The 18,887-nt window shown below is 42.2% G+C and overlaps 1 protein-coding gene across 1 annotated transcript in view; it reads left to right on the forward strand.

Annotated features, from left to right (window-relative positions):
* Positions 1 to 3,673: 3,673 nt before the first annotated feature.
* The window catches only part of col5a2a (collagen, type V, alpha 2a), a 43,653-nt gene continuing 28,439 nt past the window's right edge, over positions 3,674 to 18,887 (forward strand). The window contains exon 1 of the mRNA XM_085248544.1: positions 3,674 to 3,927. Within this exon, the coding sequence (XP_085104670.1) occupies positions 3,843 to 3,927 (85 nt within the window). The 5' untranslated portion in view covers positions 3,674 to 3,842. The remainder of the gene's footprint in view (positions 3,928 to 18,887) is intronic.

The raw sequence follows: 18,887 nt of genomic DNA on the forward strand, positions 1-18,887 counted from the left end.
AGGGGCTAGATTCTCACACTTTCATTGTACTTTTGGCTTTCAATAAAAGCACATATCCCTGTCTTAATGAAGGGCGGGCAATCAGAACAGTTAGCTTCAATGGAGTGGGAGGAATGTTACAACAGCTTGTTTCAGATGCTGGTTGAACTGAAGGGCTGCACCAAAGCCTGTAAAATCAAAAAATATAAATAAATAAATAAATAAATTTTATTTTGAACAAGCTCCTCTTGCGGAGTCCAAGAATAAAGGAATGGGTTGAAAATTAGCTTAAGTGTCCCCCTTTATCATCTTTTTTCCATAAAAATATTAAGACTGAAGTAGAATTTATTACTTAAGAGCAGTTGTTGGTGTGGTGTGGCTGAATGTCTGTTGTATTATAAAACGTGAAATCTTCCTGGCAGCAACTTTGCAATCAAATAATTAGATTACTTCATGTTAATACATGAAGAAAACCTTGCTATTAAGTTGTCTAGTTTCAGAATGTTTCACAGATTATCCAGCGATTGTTGATTTTAGCTCTTTTTAAAATCTCATTTACATTTTTATAGTTAATATGATGCTTTAAATTTCCTTATCGGAATCCACTGCATTTAATATTTACATTGCAATAGTCTTGATAGCCACTTGGGGTTGGCTAGCTAGCTAGCTTTATTCATAAATGGCCTGTCTTACAGCACATAAACACGAGTCTGTTACCAAAAAATGGTAGCTAATTTCCCCTATTTAAACTGATGAGGAGTCAATTTTATTGCTCAAACATTCCAATTGTTTTGAAGCTTATAGTTTACTTACAAGGGACGTGACTACTTTGTTGGACAGGTAGGTGTCGGTACACGTGTCTGAAGCAGGCGGCTCAGCTTGCTGAGTTCCCTGAGGTAGACATCTTCACCTTTTTTGTGGTTTTTGTGCCCTTTGGGGCATTTTAATTAAATATCTAACACCTAATAAAGCCTGCTGTGCAATCATTTGTACTTGCAGGCTGCTAGCTGGTTAACTAATAACCGCTAACACGCCACCATCTTTTCTGTTCCCAAAAAATCATCGCACAAGATAGTGATGGCTAAAATGCCAAACCTGAGGCTTTAACCCATGATTAATCCAGAAACAAATGGGGGGCAGTAACTTTAGCTTCATATATTGTTCTACAACGAATGATTTAGTCTCTTTAAAAACAAACAAACAAACAAACAAACAAACAAACAAACAAACAAACAAACAAACAAACAAACAACCCCACATGAACCTTGTTCATTTACTAATTATAACAACAGCAAATCATTCAATTTAAATAAATGTGAAGCTTGCCTTAAATAAAGGCAGTCCAATCAGCACATGCAAGCAGGGAGGCAGTTCCTCTGCATGCAGATTAATACTGTTTACTTTCTAACCAGTCAGTTGCCAAGCTAGCCTGTATACAAACCAGCAGGGGACAAACCAGGATTCACACTAATTGATTCCCAGATCACTTGCTCTCCCTTTGGCAACATTCTTTGCAATGACAAAGTCTTTGGAAACAGGCAGCAACTTGCAGTGTTTGCAGTCAGTGTTCTAGTGTTTCCTTTATCCTTCAGTTTACAGAGAAAATATGGCTGATGCTTCTTGTGAGTCTTGTTGCTCTGTGGGACTCTGGGGGAATTGGCAGACATGGTTTCTGGGCAGGGCCAACAAGAAAACAGCTGTCTTTCGCATTACCTCTACTCCAGTGTCACGAACGCCCCCCCCTCCCTCTCTCTATATATACACACATGGAATAACCTGGCACTTCTAGCACCTGGTGAACATGGCACACAGCTGTTTCCTGCCACATTGTTGAGGTTTAGATGTCTGTGTGTCAAAACTGGGCTTAGAAAACGATCTTAGATACTGTAGGTTTACATTCAGTTATGTATGAGTTAATCTACAATTAAGAGCCAAAAAAAAAAAAAGTGTTAACTACAGCTCTATCACATTAGCTTTTCTGTTGCTATTTAGTGTTGTCATTCATGATGTTATTCATTACACTGATATACAGATCATATGGTAAATGGTCTGTATTTGTATAGCGCTTTACCAGTCCCGAAGGACCCCAAAGCGCTTTACACATTCAGTCATCCACACATTCAGACACTGGCGCCACCGGGCCCTCTGACCACCACCAGTAGGCAACGGGTGAAGTGTCTTGCCCAAGGACACAACGACCGAGAATGTCCAAGCCGGGGCTCGAACCGGCAACCTTCCGATTACAAGGCGAACTCCCAACTCTTGAGCAACGATAGTCCCTATATTTGAAAGTGAAAATCATTCTCTTGGAAACGCTCTGTTATTCCTTTGTCTCTCTTCCATGTGGATGAATTATTGGCTCATTTAAAGCCTATTTCACTGATTTATGGCAAATGTGAGCAAATAGCAACTCCCAGGGCTGTAAAGTGAAGCCAGTAACAAATGCCAAAAACTGCATTTCCTCCAATAGCCACTTGGGGCTGTCTCAGAAGTCGAATCAATCCTCATAGACTCCCATTAAAATTCCAAAGTTTTACAGCACAAATAAACAGGTTTAAGACTGGAAAAAATGCCATAACTAGCATAAGTAACTGTAAAACTATTCTTAAATCAGCATCCAATTACAGCCACATCTTGCTAATCAAGCTAGATAACCAGAGTTAGCATTAGCTAGTAACAGCCCTAATCGAGCCTTTCGTTTGAATATGGTCCCATGTGGTTTAAAAATTAAAATGACAAAAAACAAGATGGTGACAGTTAAAATCTCAGAGCTGAGGCTCATAAATGCTACGAGGATATAATTGTGGCTATGTCCATCTTTCTAACACAGTCTATGAATAGATTAGTAGATTATTAGAAGCATATTGATGTTGTTTTTGTGGCAAGAAAATTATTAGATTGTATTAAAATTTGGAACTTTGCTAAGGTGTCTGTGAAGGTCTTGCTAAGGTGCTACAAGATAGAGTGAAAAAATAAGCCATTTAAAAAAGTGTTGCATTTCTTTTTGTTTAAAATATTGCTCTCCAATCAGATGTCAAGCTGTTGTTTGCATAGGCGATTTCCAAGTTCCCATCGTAAGTCAAGAGGTGTCAACTCCAGATTTCTCTCTAAAATTACACACCAGATTCCCAGCGATGACCGCCTACAGTCATGACCACCCATGGCAGCTATTTCACTTTGGTTTTTAGCTCTCTTTGTGTGCTTGTTGCTCAGTATAATTAAATATGTCAGTAATTGCCTAAGAAATCCATTTAATGTAATCTTCAAATAAAGTTTCTTGACTTCAGTTTCCCTTTTGAAAAACAATTGTAATAAACTCTATTCTTACTTTTAATTGCCCAGTAAAAACTGTCCTGTTTGGTGCCCCAGAGACAGCAATAAAAAGGCACTTTTATGGTCTTTCTTAGTGACCAGTTCTGAAGAAAAGTAGGAGAGAAAAGAAACAAAAAATCACCTTCAAACAAGCAAAGTCATTTTTCTTATCTCCTCCTTGACATCTTTTTCTATGCGTTAGAGTAAAGATGGCTCATTTTTTAAGATAGATAGAAAGAAACACTGGAAACTATGAGAGCTTGTGAACATGGGTGTAGTTCTCTCACAGCCACAAAGCCTGTGAGAGGATGGTTATGGGAGAGGGCTGACAAAAGGGGGAGGAAAATTAGGCTCGCCAGCATTCTTCTCATTTAAAGCTGTAACTACACAAAAAAAAGCACTCTCGCAGTCAGGGTTGGGTCTGCTGCTTACAAGGAGAGGCACTCTTGTATTCATGGTGGTGCAGTGATAACCTGAACATTTTTTTTCTTCTTCTCATCCCTTTTCCCCTCGCTTTGCACACAAGGACAGCTCATGTCTTTCTTATAGACATGGAGAGCTTTGTGCATTTAAGGATTTTCCTTTTTCTGCTGGTCTCCGTTGCTCAGGTTTTGATTGTTTCATCTCAGACCAGCGGTAAGTGAACCCCATCAGCTGCTTATGTTAACACCTATTGTTGTTGGTGATAATGTGTGAAGGTGGCTAACCTTCAGATACTGGCTTGGACTTTTTGTGCAGGCATGAGAAAACTTTGAAGTACAAATTAGGCTTGGTTGTATAGACTTATGTTGATTATTAATATTGCAGAAATGTAATTAAGTGTTATTTTGATTTAGGAGAAGCTATTTTAGATAGACGGGGTTTTTGCTGGTTTGTTGAATTCTCCTTGCACATGACAACTTAATTTGCCCCACTGACTTGTTCTGGTGTGGATGAGAAATGTTTCCAGCCCACTGAAGAGTCTGTGTCAGGCTTAAAGATGATTAATACGAAAAGAGAATCTTGTGGATTATTTGCTAATGGCAAAAAAAGAAGCTCTGCATGTCAGAAAACAGTTCAGTGGAAATCTGTCAGTGATTGCGAGTGATGTCACCCTGAGGCAGTGAAAATGTGCAGAGCAGGGAAACGAGGACCTTTGTGGTATTACATTACTCCTGCACGACTCTACCACTTTGGAAGATTCATTAAGTGTCACCACAACCCCCACCCCTGCCCCCCACCCCCTTACATTGTACATCTGTGAAAAGAATTTCAGCTTTGAGGGAACACATGCTACATGTTAATTCAGGGCAGATGTGAGGAGCAGAGATGCTGCTGGAGTCACTGAGACTGTGGGGCTGCTGATGTCTCCAGCTGGCAAAGCTGCGACCTGGAACACCTGAGAGTTCTTGTTTTACTTGAACCACGCTTCCAGCTTGTTTTTTTCCTCACCGGAGTGTTTGATGTCTTGTGTCGTCACAGGGACTGACTTGTTCTCCTCGTGATGTCATGGGGCACACTGAGCACTGGACTGCTGTTAGAGAGTGTAATTAAAAAGAAAAGCTATTTTCCTTTATATAATTAACCAAAATGAGTTGTTTTTTCTCTTTGGGTTCAGTTTCATGTAAAGCTGTGGTGTGATAGTTGGACACTGGATAGAGTGCCACCCTGTGGTGAAAGCAGCATGTGTGCACTTCATCTGCACCAAAGAAATTTAACACAAAATGTAATGCTGACATTTGATGATCAGTGTATTTAACCTGAATTAAATATACAAAGAGATCCAGCTGTGCACATCTGCACGTTTCTGCCGTTTGTTCTCTATAGCTCCTAGAAGCTATGTTTTAAGCATCTCACTACTCTAGCTGGTTAAATCTCACTTTCCATATTTGTTCATATTCAGCAGTACTCGATCTTGCATGCTTTTTTTTTTCCATGGAACATAGGTGGGGGGAGATGGTTGCATTTCAACCAAATAAAAACTTTGGAAAGTCCGTGGTTTTTGTTGACTAAGGGAAAATGTGGTTCAAGGCCCTGTGGAACAATATACTTGTGTCTTAATGAGGGGGGCTTTAAAGAGACAGTGACCAACTCTGCTTGTATGGGTTTTGCTTGAGAGTTATTACATTTCATGTTTTTAACAACTGTCTGCAGCAAGACCAAAAACTATTTCAGTTTTCCTCTACTGTCTGGAATGACTCATGTCAGAACTCCTGAAGCACACTTAGTGTTGCAGTGAGATCACTCATTGGGCTAAAATATATCCTTGTGCCAGATTAAATGCATGATTAAAAGGTCAGTCTTTAATTAGGTGTTTTTTCCCACCAGGTGACTGTATATACAATTTTAATGTAGCCACTGTGAAACAATTGGTTCTTGTCTTGAAGTGTTGAGCTGAGCAATTTGGCCATCGCCATCTTGGGGTTTTGAAACCGGATGTAGCAAATGAGCATTGGGAACTAAGAAACACTTATACAGTAGCAGCTTGGAAAACAAATGGTCAGCCCTAAAGCATTTGCTAAAGCATTAGCTTTATTGTCATTTTGAGCCCAAATAAGAAAGCAATTTAGTAAATAAATAGCATGTTGTATTTAAAGAAACTTGGAACTAACAACATTAGGAAAGTGGTTACTGAGGTCATAAATCGGTAATTTGCCTGTAGATTTCTTCATAATCTGACATTTTGCAATCAGAGGAGCCCCCTGCAGGCCATTAGAAAGAATTCTAAAGAATCTTCAAAAAGCAAATCATCAAATTAGAATATTTCCATATTCCATTTAGTTACAGGGAACTACTTTTATAGGGAAACTGCAACTTAAAAAAATAGCTTGGCAGATGGTCGATGAAACTGTTGTCATACTCCCAGAAACCTTTTGTTAGCCAACATTTTGCTTTTTTTGAGAATAAAAAAAAGATAGGACTCTGAGGTTACTGAAAATCAAACACAATGCTTTGAAGACAAAAAAAACATGTTCAAAACAAATGTTGAACGTTTTAGTTGATACAGCTCTAGATTAGAGACATGTGCCTGCACATGTGTGGAAAGTTTTCTGCATAAGAACATGGTTTGGAAAATGAGATCAAGGAGCAGACTTTTAGCTCACACTTGGAAATGGTGACGCCAGCACAGAACACCAGGATAAAAGAAAATATATAGTGCAGGCCTCAAAGAAAAATTACAACTTGTGCTGGAAGAAGCAGATTTTTTCAGTAATATTTGGAGGAAAGTTTAAGGATGTGAACACGGAAAAAAATAGCAATAAAATACTGATTCCAATAACAAGAAACAGTCTGCACCCAGAGTTTTAGCCAAGGACAGAAATCATGCATTTTCTGTGTGTGTCTGTGTTCATGTGTGTGTGAGACCACTCCTTCCAGACACTGACGGAGCTGTAAAACGTCTTCAAAGATGGCACTTTGCACCTTACATCAAAGAAACTCAACACCCAGTCCTCATGACACCGCTGGCTTACTTTGAGTGTATTCGCAGTTACATTTGTCTCATCATCACCAGCTTTTTCATTTCCATCACAGCCAAAATCTTAAAGCGTCTCCAGCATATTTTTTCCTCTGTTTGAGAGAAACCATTAGCACAAAGCAAAAATCTGGTACTCCAGATCAGCAGACCAGCATGAGGTCACCCTGCCTCCTAAATTGGTTCCAGTTGTTGTTGCCACATCAGTGACATCGCAACAAATGGGCTGTTTTCTACTAAAGCTGAAACGTTCAAACATGTGAATTCAACCAGGTCCACAGACGGCTTTGATTAGAAACACATGCTGCATTTTTGAGCTATGACTTGATTACACGCCTTCTTCTACCAGAGTTAAAGGCAAGACAAGGGAAGGGGGGAGGGGGGTCAGCCTTACCAGGTTGTACATTGTCTTATATTGTTTCAGTTACACGTTTGAGGAGGTGTTATGTCGACTGATGTGAAATGTCAGACTGTAAACCCGGGGTGTGTTGGTGGTAGAGACAGTGGAGCTGATTAGGAGTTTTCATGCAGGGATGCACCATGGGAACTACTTATAAACCAGAGTATTGCAGTCAGAAAATGGAGGATTGGGGGAAAGGATGACTTCCAGATGTTAAAAAAGTCTCTTTGGCACTACTTGGAATATATAAAAAAGTCTTATTTGGAAGGGGAGGAAGTTAAACGGCCAATATAAAACAGTGTGTCAGTGTGACTTTAGGTAAACTGTGAGCCAGTAAGTTTTACATCTGTCAACGTTAAAGACACCCTAAACAGTCTGAGGGGGACAGCCCATCTCCCCTGTCTTTACAGGTTCAAGTTAAAGTAGCTATTTGTTCCAAGGCCGTGCAATTATGGCTCCTCCTAACAGGTTTCCTGCCGCTTGATTGTCACTTGCTCGCCCATCTGTCCTGTGATCCTCTCAGTTTGTCTATGTAGGAGGAGGATGAGAGGACAGACGGTAAACACAGAACAGGCTCGTTTCCCCAAATGCTACAATTGTCCTAATTTAATTATAATTGACACTGAGCCCTACGGTAGTCAGAGGAAGAGCTTGGCCACTAATTCACAAGTTCTGTGTCACAGTTGAATAAATAAAACTAATTTTAATTCATGTTTATACTGTGTTAAATATAGTTGCAAAGCACTACAAAGTGTAAAGCTTTAAAATTAAAGGTGCACTGTGACTATATCAGCGTTACGCTGAAGGATTATGTATATAGAGCATGAAAATCCAAGCACATTTCACACGATCCACTATCTACTCCTTTTCATTCCTTTCTGTTATATACACTTACATAGCCTGAGTGTCAAATAATGAGGTCAGCATTATTTGATCCAAAAGCCTAAACTCTTGGATGCTTCAACATCAGCAGTTATTTCTACTGTCTGAATGTTGTCATACATAGTCCTGTTTGAGCCTTCTGACTGGAAGGGTCAGCTAGTCAGAAGAGCTGGGTCATTGAGAGGGTGACCTTATAGAGACAGGAGTCTAAATGGCTGCTTTCATGAGGTGGCTGAACTGAGTTGGTTCCCAATGATTTAGCTGAGTGTTATTTTAAACTATGAATCATGCTAAGTTATTTTTGTGAAGTCAAAGAATAAAAATATGGAGCTGGAAGTATAATAAGTTCCCCATCCATCCAATTTCTTGCTGCTTATCTGGGTTTGAGGGCAGCAGTCTTTGCAGAGAGGCCTACACCTCCCTCTCCCTAGGCACTGATATGTTCCCAAGCCAGCCAAGAGATGTGATCTCTCCAGCATGTATTGGGTCTGCCCCAGGGCCTCCTCTTGGTAGGACGTGCTAGAAATACCTGTCCTAGGAGTCATTTGAGAGACATCCTAGTCCAGGGGTGTCCAACTCCAGGCCTCAAGGGCCAGTGTTCTACAGGTTTTTGACACACCTGAATCAAATGATTAGTTCATTACCAGGCCTCTGGAGAACTTCAAGACATGTTGAGGAGGTAATTTAGCCATTTAAATCAGCTGTGTTGGATTAAGGACACATCTAAAACCTGCAGGACACCGGCCCTTGAGGCCTGGAGTTGGACACCCCTGTCCTAATCAGACACCCAAGCCACCTCGCTTGGCTCCTTTTGATCTGAAAGAGAGCAGCTCTTTCTTGCTGCTTGTACCTGTGATCTCATTCTTCCGGACACTACCCAAATCTCATAACTACGGGTGAGGTTAAGAGATCGACCGGTAAATGCAGAGCTTTGGTTTCACACTCAGCTCTCTCTTCACCGCAGCAGATTGGTGCAGCATCATAAGGAAACGGAAACTTTTCAATTTTAGATTTCTATTTTAACAATTTTTAAAAACAAAAAACAAAAAAAACCCCAAGAAGTTTCTTTTACAAATCTGGAGTTGTGAAGTTTGTAAGAAGACACGATAATAGTAGTCTAAAGATTGATTTTCATTTTGGAAAATCGAGGCTCCATCCTTTCAGTATGTGTCAAAAAATGTTTCATGTTCTGTCCAATCATTCTCAGTCTCTCTGTCTCGTGAGCTCCCCAGCTCCACGTCACTTCAGTACTAAACTGCAGGAGCAGGCCTTTAATTGGTCATGAAAGTAAAGATTATAAGCTTTCAGGCAAACATTATCTTTCTCCACAATTAAAAAGTAATATAGTCCATCACAAAATGCCAGGAAAACAAACATGGCCTTCATGATAATGCTTTTGAGCAGTTAGCCATTGCTGGTGTGTAGCCTGTTCAGCGAGTGTTGATACAGCTGGTTGTAGTTTTTCCTGCAGATCAGGGGGACTTTTACCCTCTGGAGCTTATCCTCTGCAGGTTGGCAGGGCTCAGTGTAATGTAGCACTCCCTCTGTACATGTTCTCTGTCTCTCCTCTGGTGACTGTTTAAAAGCTGCTGTAGTAGCTTTCAGGAGATGTTACAGCCCATTTGGAAACCTTTCTTTGTGCTTCGGTCCAGGTAATGATTCTGTAAAATCACACCACAGTTGCCGTGGAGGGAATCAGTTGATTGTCATAACGGGAAATGCAAAAAGATCTTAACACATGCAATTTCAACTTCTCCTACAGTTTTAAATGAAACATTTTAAAGTCAAAATTACCTCAAGTCTTCAAAAAAATGTGATTTTTAAGGCTGACGGAAAGCTTTTAGAACTGAAGAAGCTGTTTGGATGAGAGCTGAAGTGACTTCAAGGACTTACAAAAGACATCTGGTTGCAGTAAACTCAACCACTTAAGTCTACCATGACCTGGATGACTATGAACTTACAGAAACAAATTCTAAAGTCCTACCATGACTTGTTTGAATGCCACAAAATGGTGACAGCCGGCCATAATTGCAGGTTGCGGCCCGACCCAAATTCTAAGCTGAGGCCTGACTGTGTATATATTACGACTGAAGAGGGTGACTGAATGGTGCTACATGGGTTACAGGGGTTAGCAGTGTGGCCTAAGACATGCTGTTAACAACTCGTTGGACAGCTGACTTCACAGTGAAATGCCTCATATATGAGCAGTGCTTTGAGGTACTTTTCTGTCCAGGTGGTCATAAAACTGCAGCAGCTGCAAATACTGCAGATTACTGCGTTTCACTGAAAACAATCATATTAAATTGTACGTTACACAAAATTGTTATGGAAGCTTTTTTTTTCTGAATGCCTTGATTCAGTCAGATTACATAATTTGGAGTTAATTTAATTTATTTGCCATAAAACTACAAATTCAGAACTGATTTCAGCAGTTGCAGTAGAGAATGAAGCCAGAAAAGGTACCAAGGTCATTAGGATCATTTTCTCATTGGCAGCTAATCTCACTTCAGGAGTTGACCTCCTGTTGGCCATTAGAATGCAGGCATTTCCACACTGGATTCACTTTTTCAGATCTGGCAGTCATGTGACACAAAAAGCTTTCACACGTTGCACTGGCCCAGTGAAATTCTGATACACAGGAAACAATTTCTTCAAATTACTGCTGCTCATGGTGGTCCTACAAGCTGCTGAATCATTGGGTACACTTAGTTTTCCACAGGATTGCAGGGACTCCTGTGGAAAACTTCTTTTTCACATATGTTTGTACAGAACATTTGTATTTAAGTTAGTTTCAAAGACAAAAGTACTGCTATAAGAACTCGTCAGCAGTATCATATTATTAAGTTTTCTTGGTGTTGACCAGCAAGAGTGCTAATAAGCATGTAAGGAATTCAGAATTAGACTGTTAGCAGCTGGAAAATGTCCACCATCTCAGACTTTTACGAATCGATTACAATCTTTCTGGTGTTTTGTCAGGCCGAGTGGATTTTAGCACTTTAATGTGAGGGCCAAACTGAGCTCCTCTTCTACTGGATTTTGATTTGAATGTTAAGAAGAGTTCCAGCACACACAGGGTTTGTATTTTCTAATCATCCCATCCAGATCCCATCAGAGGGTATGGTTTTTATTGAAGTGTCGTCTATGATTAAAGTCATAGTTTGCTCAGCAGATGCATGGACTATCTGGGAGCAGCAATAGAAACCAAGAAGACTTGCTAAGTGTTGGCTGCAGAAAAAAGTAAGACTGATTGGACTAATAAAATTCTGCCTATTTAAGACTTTCTTTGTTTCGCGACATTTCTTCTTTGGGCTTTTATGTGAAGAGCTCACAGCAGGTCCAGAGGGGTAGTGAGTTTTTTTTTTTTTTTTTGGTAAAAAAGAAGGGAGCATTCTGTTAACACAATGTGAAGTCTGTGCCGGCCACTGGCCATAATGTCCAGCCAGTGTTCCCAAACAGACGCGTCTCACATCGAGCCAGACCAGTGAGATGTGGAAATGTCTGCTTGTTGTCGGTGACTCATCGCCACCATTTAACCTCGATGGTTTTAGCAAATGGGTGAAATGCTTTTGCAGAGAAGTTGCCAAAAGAGACAAAGTTAATGAGAATGAATTAAAGTGGTGAAGCCAATGTTAAATATTGGAAAAAAAAATAAAAAATCTTTGCTGTATTATTAGTGTCAGCCAGGAGCCTTTACGCATGAACCGTCTTTATTGCTTCACCATTCAGCTGTTTACAGAGACAGATGAGATTACTGCAAATATGTTCTTTTTCATAACGGAACTGAAAAATTGGTCAGCTGGTGATTTGTTCCACATCTGTAAAGCAAAACACTTCATTGTAATTTTATCTGGAGGGAGACCGCCTTCGAGATTTCTGCAACTCACAGCTGTCTATGACATATTGGATAAAGTATGCATCTGTTACTGATAGAAGGGAGGGCTTTAAGCAAACAAACTGCAGCAGAACTGCCAAGAAGTGATTCGCTGCTAGTGAAAAACGTTTTTCATTGGTTGATGCAGTTTTTGGTGTTTTGCCATAATGTCACAAGGACCTGGGTGGGAATATTCCCTTCATACTTCTGTCATTAGAGAAAATGGGTCACTGTGAAGTGTATCTCAGAGCATTTGCTTCCGAGTAGATTGAACAATAATCTTTTTGTCAGTCAAGATCTTCAAAAACAGGAGAACATTATTTCATGTGCGTCGTCCTTTAAAAATTAGAGTCATGCTGCTCATATACAGTTTTTCTTATCTAAGACTCTTTTGGCAAGACACGTGCATGCCAGAACTGAACCCAAGGGGTTATTAGCAAGTATTAGAGGTTCTGATTGGTTGAGAGGTTTGGATTCAAACTCAGTAACTGCACAGTTTAATATAGTTTAATCAAACATGTTTTAAATGTATGTAAAATCAGCTTTAGCTTGGGTTACTTGTTTAACCTTCAACTACAAAACTATACCCTCTTCATTGAGCAGATTTGATAATGCAAATTATGCATTGTGCAACTATGCACATTTAATTCAATCAAAAAGCAAATAATAAAAATCGGCCTTGAATGAGACTTTAACATTAGCCACAGTTAAACTGGTGTTTTGTACCCATGGGATGGCCGCTGAGCAAAAGGAGCCAGCACCACAATGTGACCAAAACATCACAGAAAATGAACAGATGTGGCAAAATCACAAGTAAAAGTGAAGGAGTACAAAGAAGGCGCATGTGCATATTACGGGATGCCACAAGGGTCAAGCTCAGCCACAGTCCTGCCTCTTTAGCTGATCTCAGTGATAGCTGATGGATAAACAGATTTACGGACATTCAACATGTTAAAAATATGAAAGAAAACCAAAATGTGTTTTCCAGACAAGTATCAAAATAATAAGTAGAATAAAGCAGAATAACACTTAATAACTTAAAAATCATATAGTAACAAAAACACATACATGAACTGATAAAGTGCAGATGGAAACTCATGGCACTGAGTCCACTCAGCCTTGTTGTACGGGCGTTGAGGCTACGCAGGTTCATGGTCTGAGTGGGAGGGGCCTCTCATGATGTCCAGTAGCCTGATTATGTATCTGTCAATATAAATGCCCTCTGAAGATTTTCACCATTCTTTACAGCACCTTCTTGTCAGCTTCAGAGACAGCCCATGTTGTCAAGAAGCTCTGCAGATTTTCATGCTGTGTTTGTCTTAGTATCATCTGTTGTCACAGATTTCTGCTCAGATCTGTCTATAGTTTCTCTTTTCCAGTACTGAAAGTTACCAGGGCTGTGAAAGCGTCAATGCCTTGCACACCAATTGCTGTCTACCTAGAAGGTTCACATGAATGGAGAAGACAGAACTTTGGAGATTCAAAAACATATTTTAAGATGTTTAAAGGGAAAAAATAAGATCAGTCAATATACAGAAATCAATAGCTAAATTTAAAAAGGAGCTTCTGCCATCAAAGTGTATAAAAGGCTTCATAGAAACTCAGTGCAGATTTCAGTTATCCTTCCAAGAATGCTTTAATTTACCTGTTGTTGAATAATTATAGTTATTCATTTATTTGCATAACCAAACCCAGACAGTCTGGCTCCAGCAATTTCATAGATACAACCTTCTGGAGACAGAACCATGTGGCCAGTCCTGCCTTGACCTTATCACCCCTTTTTGTCTGTGCCTCCAAAAATGCAAACTGCAGTAACTTCAAGGGCTTCATTTGGCAATAAAGAGAAAGTGATAAATTCTGTGTCGCCCCTGGGCTTTCAACTTGAGTGATGTCACAACAGGAAGGCGGCCTTGTGCTGACCCCCGTCTCCCTGTGCTCGCTTATCTGTCCGATCCTAACAGTGGTCCAGAAAATTACGGTTTCTCTCTCCAGCAACAGATATGGTTTGTACCTGCAAGGAGCCGATCACTGGAAACAAACTCTGTGATTTCAATAACAGATGACTCGAGGAAGTACTTGGAGTACAGCTGAAATAGTTCACATGAATGAAGTCATGGTTTCCATTTCGGAGATAATGCTGAAATAATGTTGGATCAATTTTATCTCAAAATGTTTTGGGGAGGTTTTTGGCCTAAATGTGGGCTCAGACAGTGTTTTCCTTACAGATGCAGATACAGATCTCTGCTTCCAAAACCCCCACAAAAACATCTTCCATAACAATGACTGTTTGTCTGATTCTTAGGGCTGGAAACCATTAGTAAAAGTGCATTTCTGTTAATACAATAACGTCACATTACTTTAAAACAAGGTTCCTCCAGCAATGTTTTGAATAGATGATGACTGCACTGAAAGCCTTTAGAAAATGCTGCGGCTCCAGGGCGTGAAGCAGGTGTGGAGGAGATCAAAACTCCAGACATCCAGAGGCCCCCAGAACACAAGAGACCAAGGAAGACCAACAGAGGGGCAGCTGCGCCACTGTCCCGGAAAGAGCTGAGGAGAGTCCCAGATGAGGGCTCACTCAGCAGCCGCAGAGCAGAAGCCAGGGGGAGTTGCAGTGACGCGCCCGTGAGCTCCGCCGGCAGCCAGCTGAGCCTGAGTGACCGAGCCCCAGGCCGAGAGGCCAGGGGCACCCCACCTCCGAAGTGGCCCGAGCGAGCCCCAGGCTCCAGGCCCCGATAAGCGGCCGCCAAGGAGTGAGCCGGTGTGTACCTGGACGCCCATCCCCGGACACAAAGAACCACCAACGCACCGATGTCTGAGGGGGTCCGCCACTGGCAGGGGAAGTGGTGGTAGGGGGAGATAGGCCTCCAAACCTTGGAGGGCCTGAGATGTCCCCAGAGAGGTGGCGTCTGATACCCAACCTGACATATAGACACAGACATACAGGCACACACAGATACAAACATCCATTCCCACCCTCATGCTCTCATATGCACTTACTCCACACTCAACCAACGTGGAGACAGACATAAAGAGACGCTGTACACACGATCACACTCCCCAAGCGTACTCTACAAACCGGGTCTAGGTGCCCTCGCCCCTGGAGGGGGGAACTGCACCCAGACCCAGGTGGTGTTTCCCTTTTCCCTGCGGTGGGGGGAGGCAGACCGCCCCGACTCCGCAGCAGCAGGAAGGCTCCACACTCCAGACCGCAGTCGGACGGCCAACTCCTCCTCCTAGCCCACCTGCTCCAGCAGGTCGCAGAGAACGGGGGTGAGAGAAGACTCCAAACCTCCCTCCACCCGCTCATTGTAATGTTGATGCATGTGTGTTCTAAGGTGCATTTAAAACCCAGGAGGGCATGGAGCTACCTGCCAGAGAGCAGCAGGTAAGCGCATAGTCCCTCCTGCTAGCCCTCAATGTCTACGTGTATTTAAAATTGAGAGGTGGGCAACGATGCCAGGGGTGGGGTATACACCCTGATGGTCTTTTGGAGTCCGTGTAGCGTGCCCACCCCCAAGATCCTATATGTATGCGTAATGAGAGTGTGAATAATGTGAATGTCTAAGTTGTGGGATAAAATTGAGGCAGAGGCAGCCAGAAGGGGACAGAGGGGGGGGGGGGGGGGTAGCCTCCTCTGCACCCTGGTGACATACCCCTACTCCAAGGCCCTGCATGTGTGGGTGGTTGTGGTGGAGCGGGAAGAGGGAGGCAGCTGGAGATGGGGAGGGAAGGAAGGGAGGGGCAAGTGACCCCTCCCTGGGGCCAGCTCCCCCGCTGACCCCAGTAGGCACCCCCATACTCCGCGACCCGCCAGGGAAAGGGGGCCCAGGCCCATCCAGACCGGGCCCAGTGCAGCAGCGCCGCCCGGCCCCACAGAGCCCGGGACAGTCCACCCAACCCCACCACAGAGAAAACTGCACCCACCCCACCATCCACTCATCTTCCAGACTACATAAGACAATAAACACCCAGGCTGAGATCTTCCTCCACCTCTCCTGTATCTCCCCCTCCTGCAGAGGGAGCTCCTGAGGAGAGGAAAGCTCCTGCAAGATGTGACAATCTCCCCCACCAGTTGAAGAGCCCCCCAGGTGGCTCGACGCACCGGCGGCACCCTGCTCCAGGGCTGGGCCCCCATGTACCCACCCGCCCACAACCCCGGCAACACACGAACCAGGACCCAAGCCCCCGAGGCCCAGTCCGGGTCCCAGCCCAGAGACGGAGCGCCCCCAGAACCTCACGCCCATCCCGGACCCACCCAGGGCCAGCCAGGCTACCAGGTCAGTAACCCACGTCCGTCAGCACAGACCCTCCCCTAGCCCCGCTGCACGCAGCCACGAGGAAACAGTCACCGGAGAGCCAACAGAGCCCCTAACCGGACATGACCGCTACCCCGGGTTGAGCCCCCCAAGGAAGATGCCTCCGGGGAACCCCCCGACGCCCTAAAGCAGATTATTACATGAAGTAACCTTTTAAAAAAAACAAAAAACAAGCGCGTCCATGCTCACAGGTGTACACACGGGTGATCACACCCACAAACTACACCCTTTTTGGCTCCTACCTCAAAGCACACTGTGTTCTGTTGATCTTATGTGCTGCACAATAATGTTTAATATTTAGTATTTACTGTCATATTCCCATATATCATTGTGATGTTGTTTATTCTATTACTCTTGTTCTCTTCTGCTTGTTTTCTTTTTTCTTTCTCGGCAGGTGATCCAGGTGATTGATATATGCATTTTTTTTCTCTGCCCGTTCTGTTGGTTTTTGTCTTTTGCCCTTCTCCCCGTCCCTCTTCTCAGCTGTTTCTCTTTCCCTCTTTCTTTCTCCCCTTCTTTCCCCCAGTCAAGTCTGTCCCGTATTCAGTAAGTGAAAATAAAATAAACAATAAAAGGTGAATCAAATGGACCATTACGGCAAGGCTGGGATGGTCAGTTTGGTAAAGTACATCCGTTGGGCATCTTTCTTTGCCTTTAGACAACAATTCTGATGGCAAAAGAGCCAAACGGGACAGGCCAAAAAAAAAAAAAAAAAAAAAAAAAAGAAAAGAAAATGCTGCGGCTTTTAAATTTGCTAACATAATCACTTCCATGTATTTATCTAAAAGTCCTCAAACTTTCATTTTAAAGTGAAAAGGGATTGTGAGGAAAGTCACTAAATGGCCTGGAATTTGTGTTGAAAATAAAACGAAGCAGGACAAAAAACAGGAGTGTGGCAGAAAGTTCATAAAGATACTGTGTCCTTTGATAGGGATAAGGGTAAAGAAAGGGAGATTGGAGAGCTTGAGGGGGGATATGAGAAAACACAGGCTAATGCGAAGGGAAAAGTGGGATTTAAAATGGAGCCTCCGGCAGCTGCGGGGTTTGAGGAGAGGATGCAGCGTCCTTAAACTGCTGTAGCGCAGAGGTCAAACAAAATGTGGACACAATAAATCTCTCTTGCCTTCGGGCTTGCTGCTTCTCACAAATGCAGAATCCCTTGTAAAAAGAGAGAGGAAAAAAAGAAAAGCCTCAAAGCTCTTCCCCACCTGAAGAATGATAGTGGCTGGACATGTGCGTTCCATCTTTTAGCATTTACAAGTCAACATGTGAATTATTGGAAGTGTTTCAAGATGAGATGCCCTTGAAATGTTGCACATATACCAGCAGCTTTGTGCAAAAACACTGTTGCTGTTTTCTGACTTTTATGCATGTGACCAGCTTAACTATGTGCTGCCCACATTCATCCGTGTTCTTGCATTTTGAAAACGATGCAAAGATGAGGGAGAGAGAGGAGACAGGCATGTTATGCGAGCACCGCAGTCTGCACATGAAAATGCAAACAGATGGGTGAAAATGATGTGAGCTGAGGACAGCGTATTTAAAATTTCACAGCGCGGATTTAAAAACTGAACTGTTGTTTAACCCCTACAGTGGTGTCTAACCATGCAGATCATTCTAAATGAATTTTTTTATTGGTATCATCTTAATAACAGAGAAATAAACATCAAGAAATCTATAAAAAAAGTCGACAGCATCATGTTTTTCTCTGGACTTCTTACCTCTATAATAGACTGTAGGTAAAAGATGGTGACATCAGACCAGGTCACATGGTTTGTGACCTACTGCTTTAAAGCCGTTTTGGTTGTGGTTGTTTTTTGTGTTGTTGGGTTTGTTTGTTTTTTCTCGGAGGATTAGAGGTGTCAGCTAATTTTACTCAATTTACTTAGCAAGGTGCATTGGCAGACTGGGTAGGTGTATAAACACAGACGTCCTAATTAGTGCTAACAAATAATTAAAAAACAAAAACATTCAGACGGACTTCTCGGATGGTCATATTATCCATAGTATTTCTGGCTAATATGACAGCATAAACATGAATGAGAATCTTGAACAAGCCGAGTTGATGCAGGTCAGACAGTGACCGACCACCTGTGTCTGCATACACCTCTCAATCAAAGCAGCCACACATTTTATCATGCAAAATTTTAAACCTTAATATGATTTACATGAGGTTATTAAAGTTAATTTCTTCTTTAAAGTTGTACATTTAAAGAAGAGAGTCTGGATATCAACTCATTTTTGGACGCAGCCTGGAGTGGTCATTTTGGGAACAGCAGCAGAGTTTGCCATTTGGAGTCACTCTAGATGTCTGAAGTTCAAGTTGTTGACATTAGCCCATTTCAAATGCAGCAGTAGTTGAATATTTGACCATGAAAACCGATCTTGACAGTGTGTCATGCGAGAAAAGATAGTTTCCTCTTTGCCCTACACAGACCTGCTGGTTTCATCTGGCAGTACTTTTGGTCTATTTAGTTGATAACAATATCACAAAACCAAAACCTCAGTAATTCTCACAGATAACAAATGGCTAAGTGACTCTGCCAGACATCAGACCGTAATGGTTAAACAGTCCAGTCATTTGCTTTTCAGTTAAATGTATATAGAAAGAAAAGTGCCTCTATTACAGTCATAATATAATCCACATTGAAAGAGCGCTGGGGTATGCTA

The sequence above is a fragment of the Mchenga conophoros genome, linkage group LG16 (assembly GCF_057382185.1).
Source record: "Mchenga conophoros isolate Kocher_MC1m ecotype Shallow Benthic linkage group LG16, M_conophoros_male_GT1.1, whole genome shotgun sequence".
In the NCBI taxonomy this organism is placed as follows: domain Eukaryota; kingdom Metazoa; phylum Chordata; class Actinopteri; order Cichliformes; family Cichlidae; genus Mchenga; species Mchenga conophoros.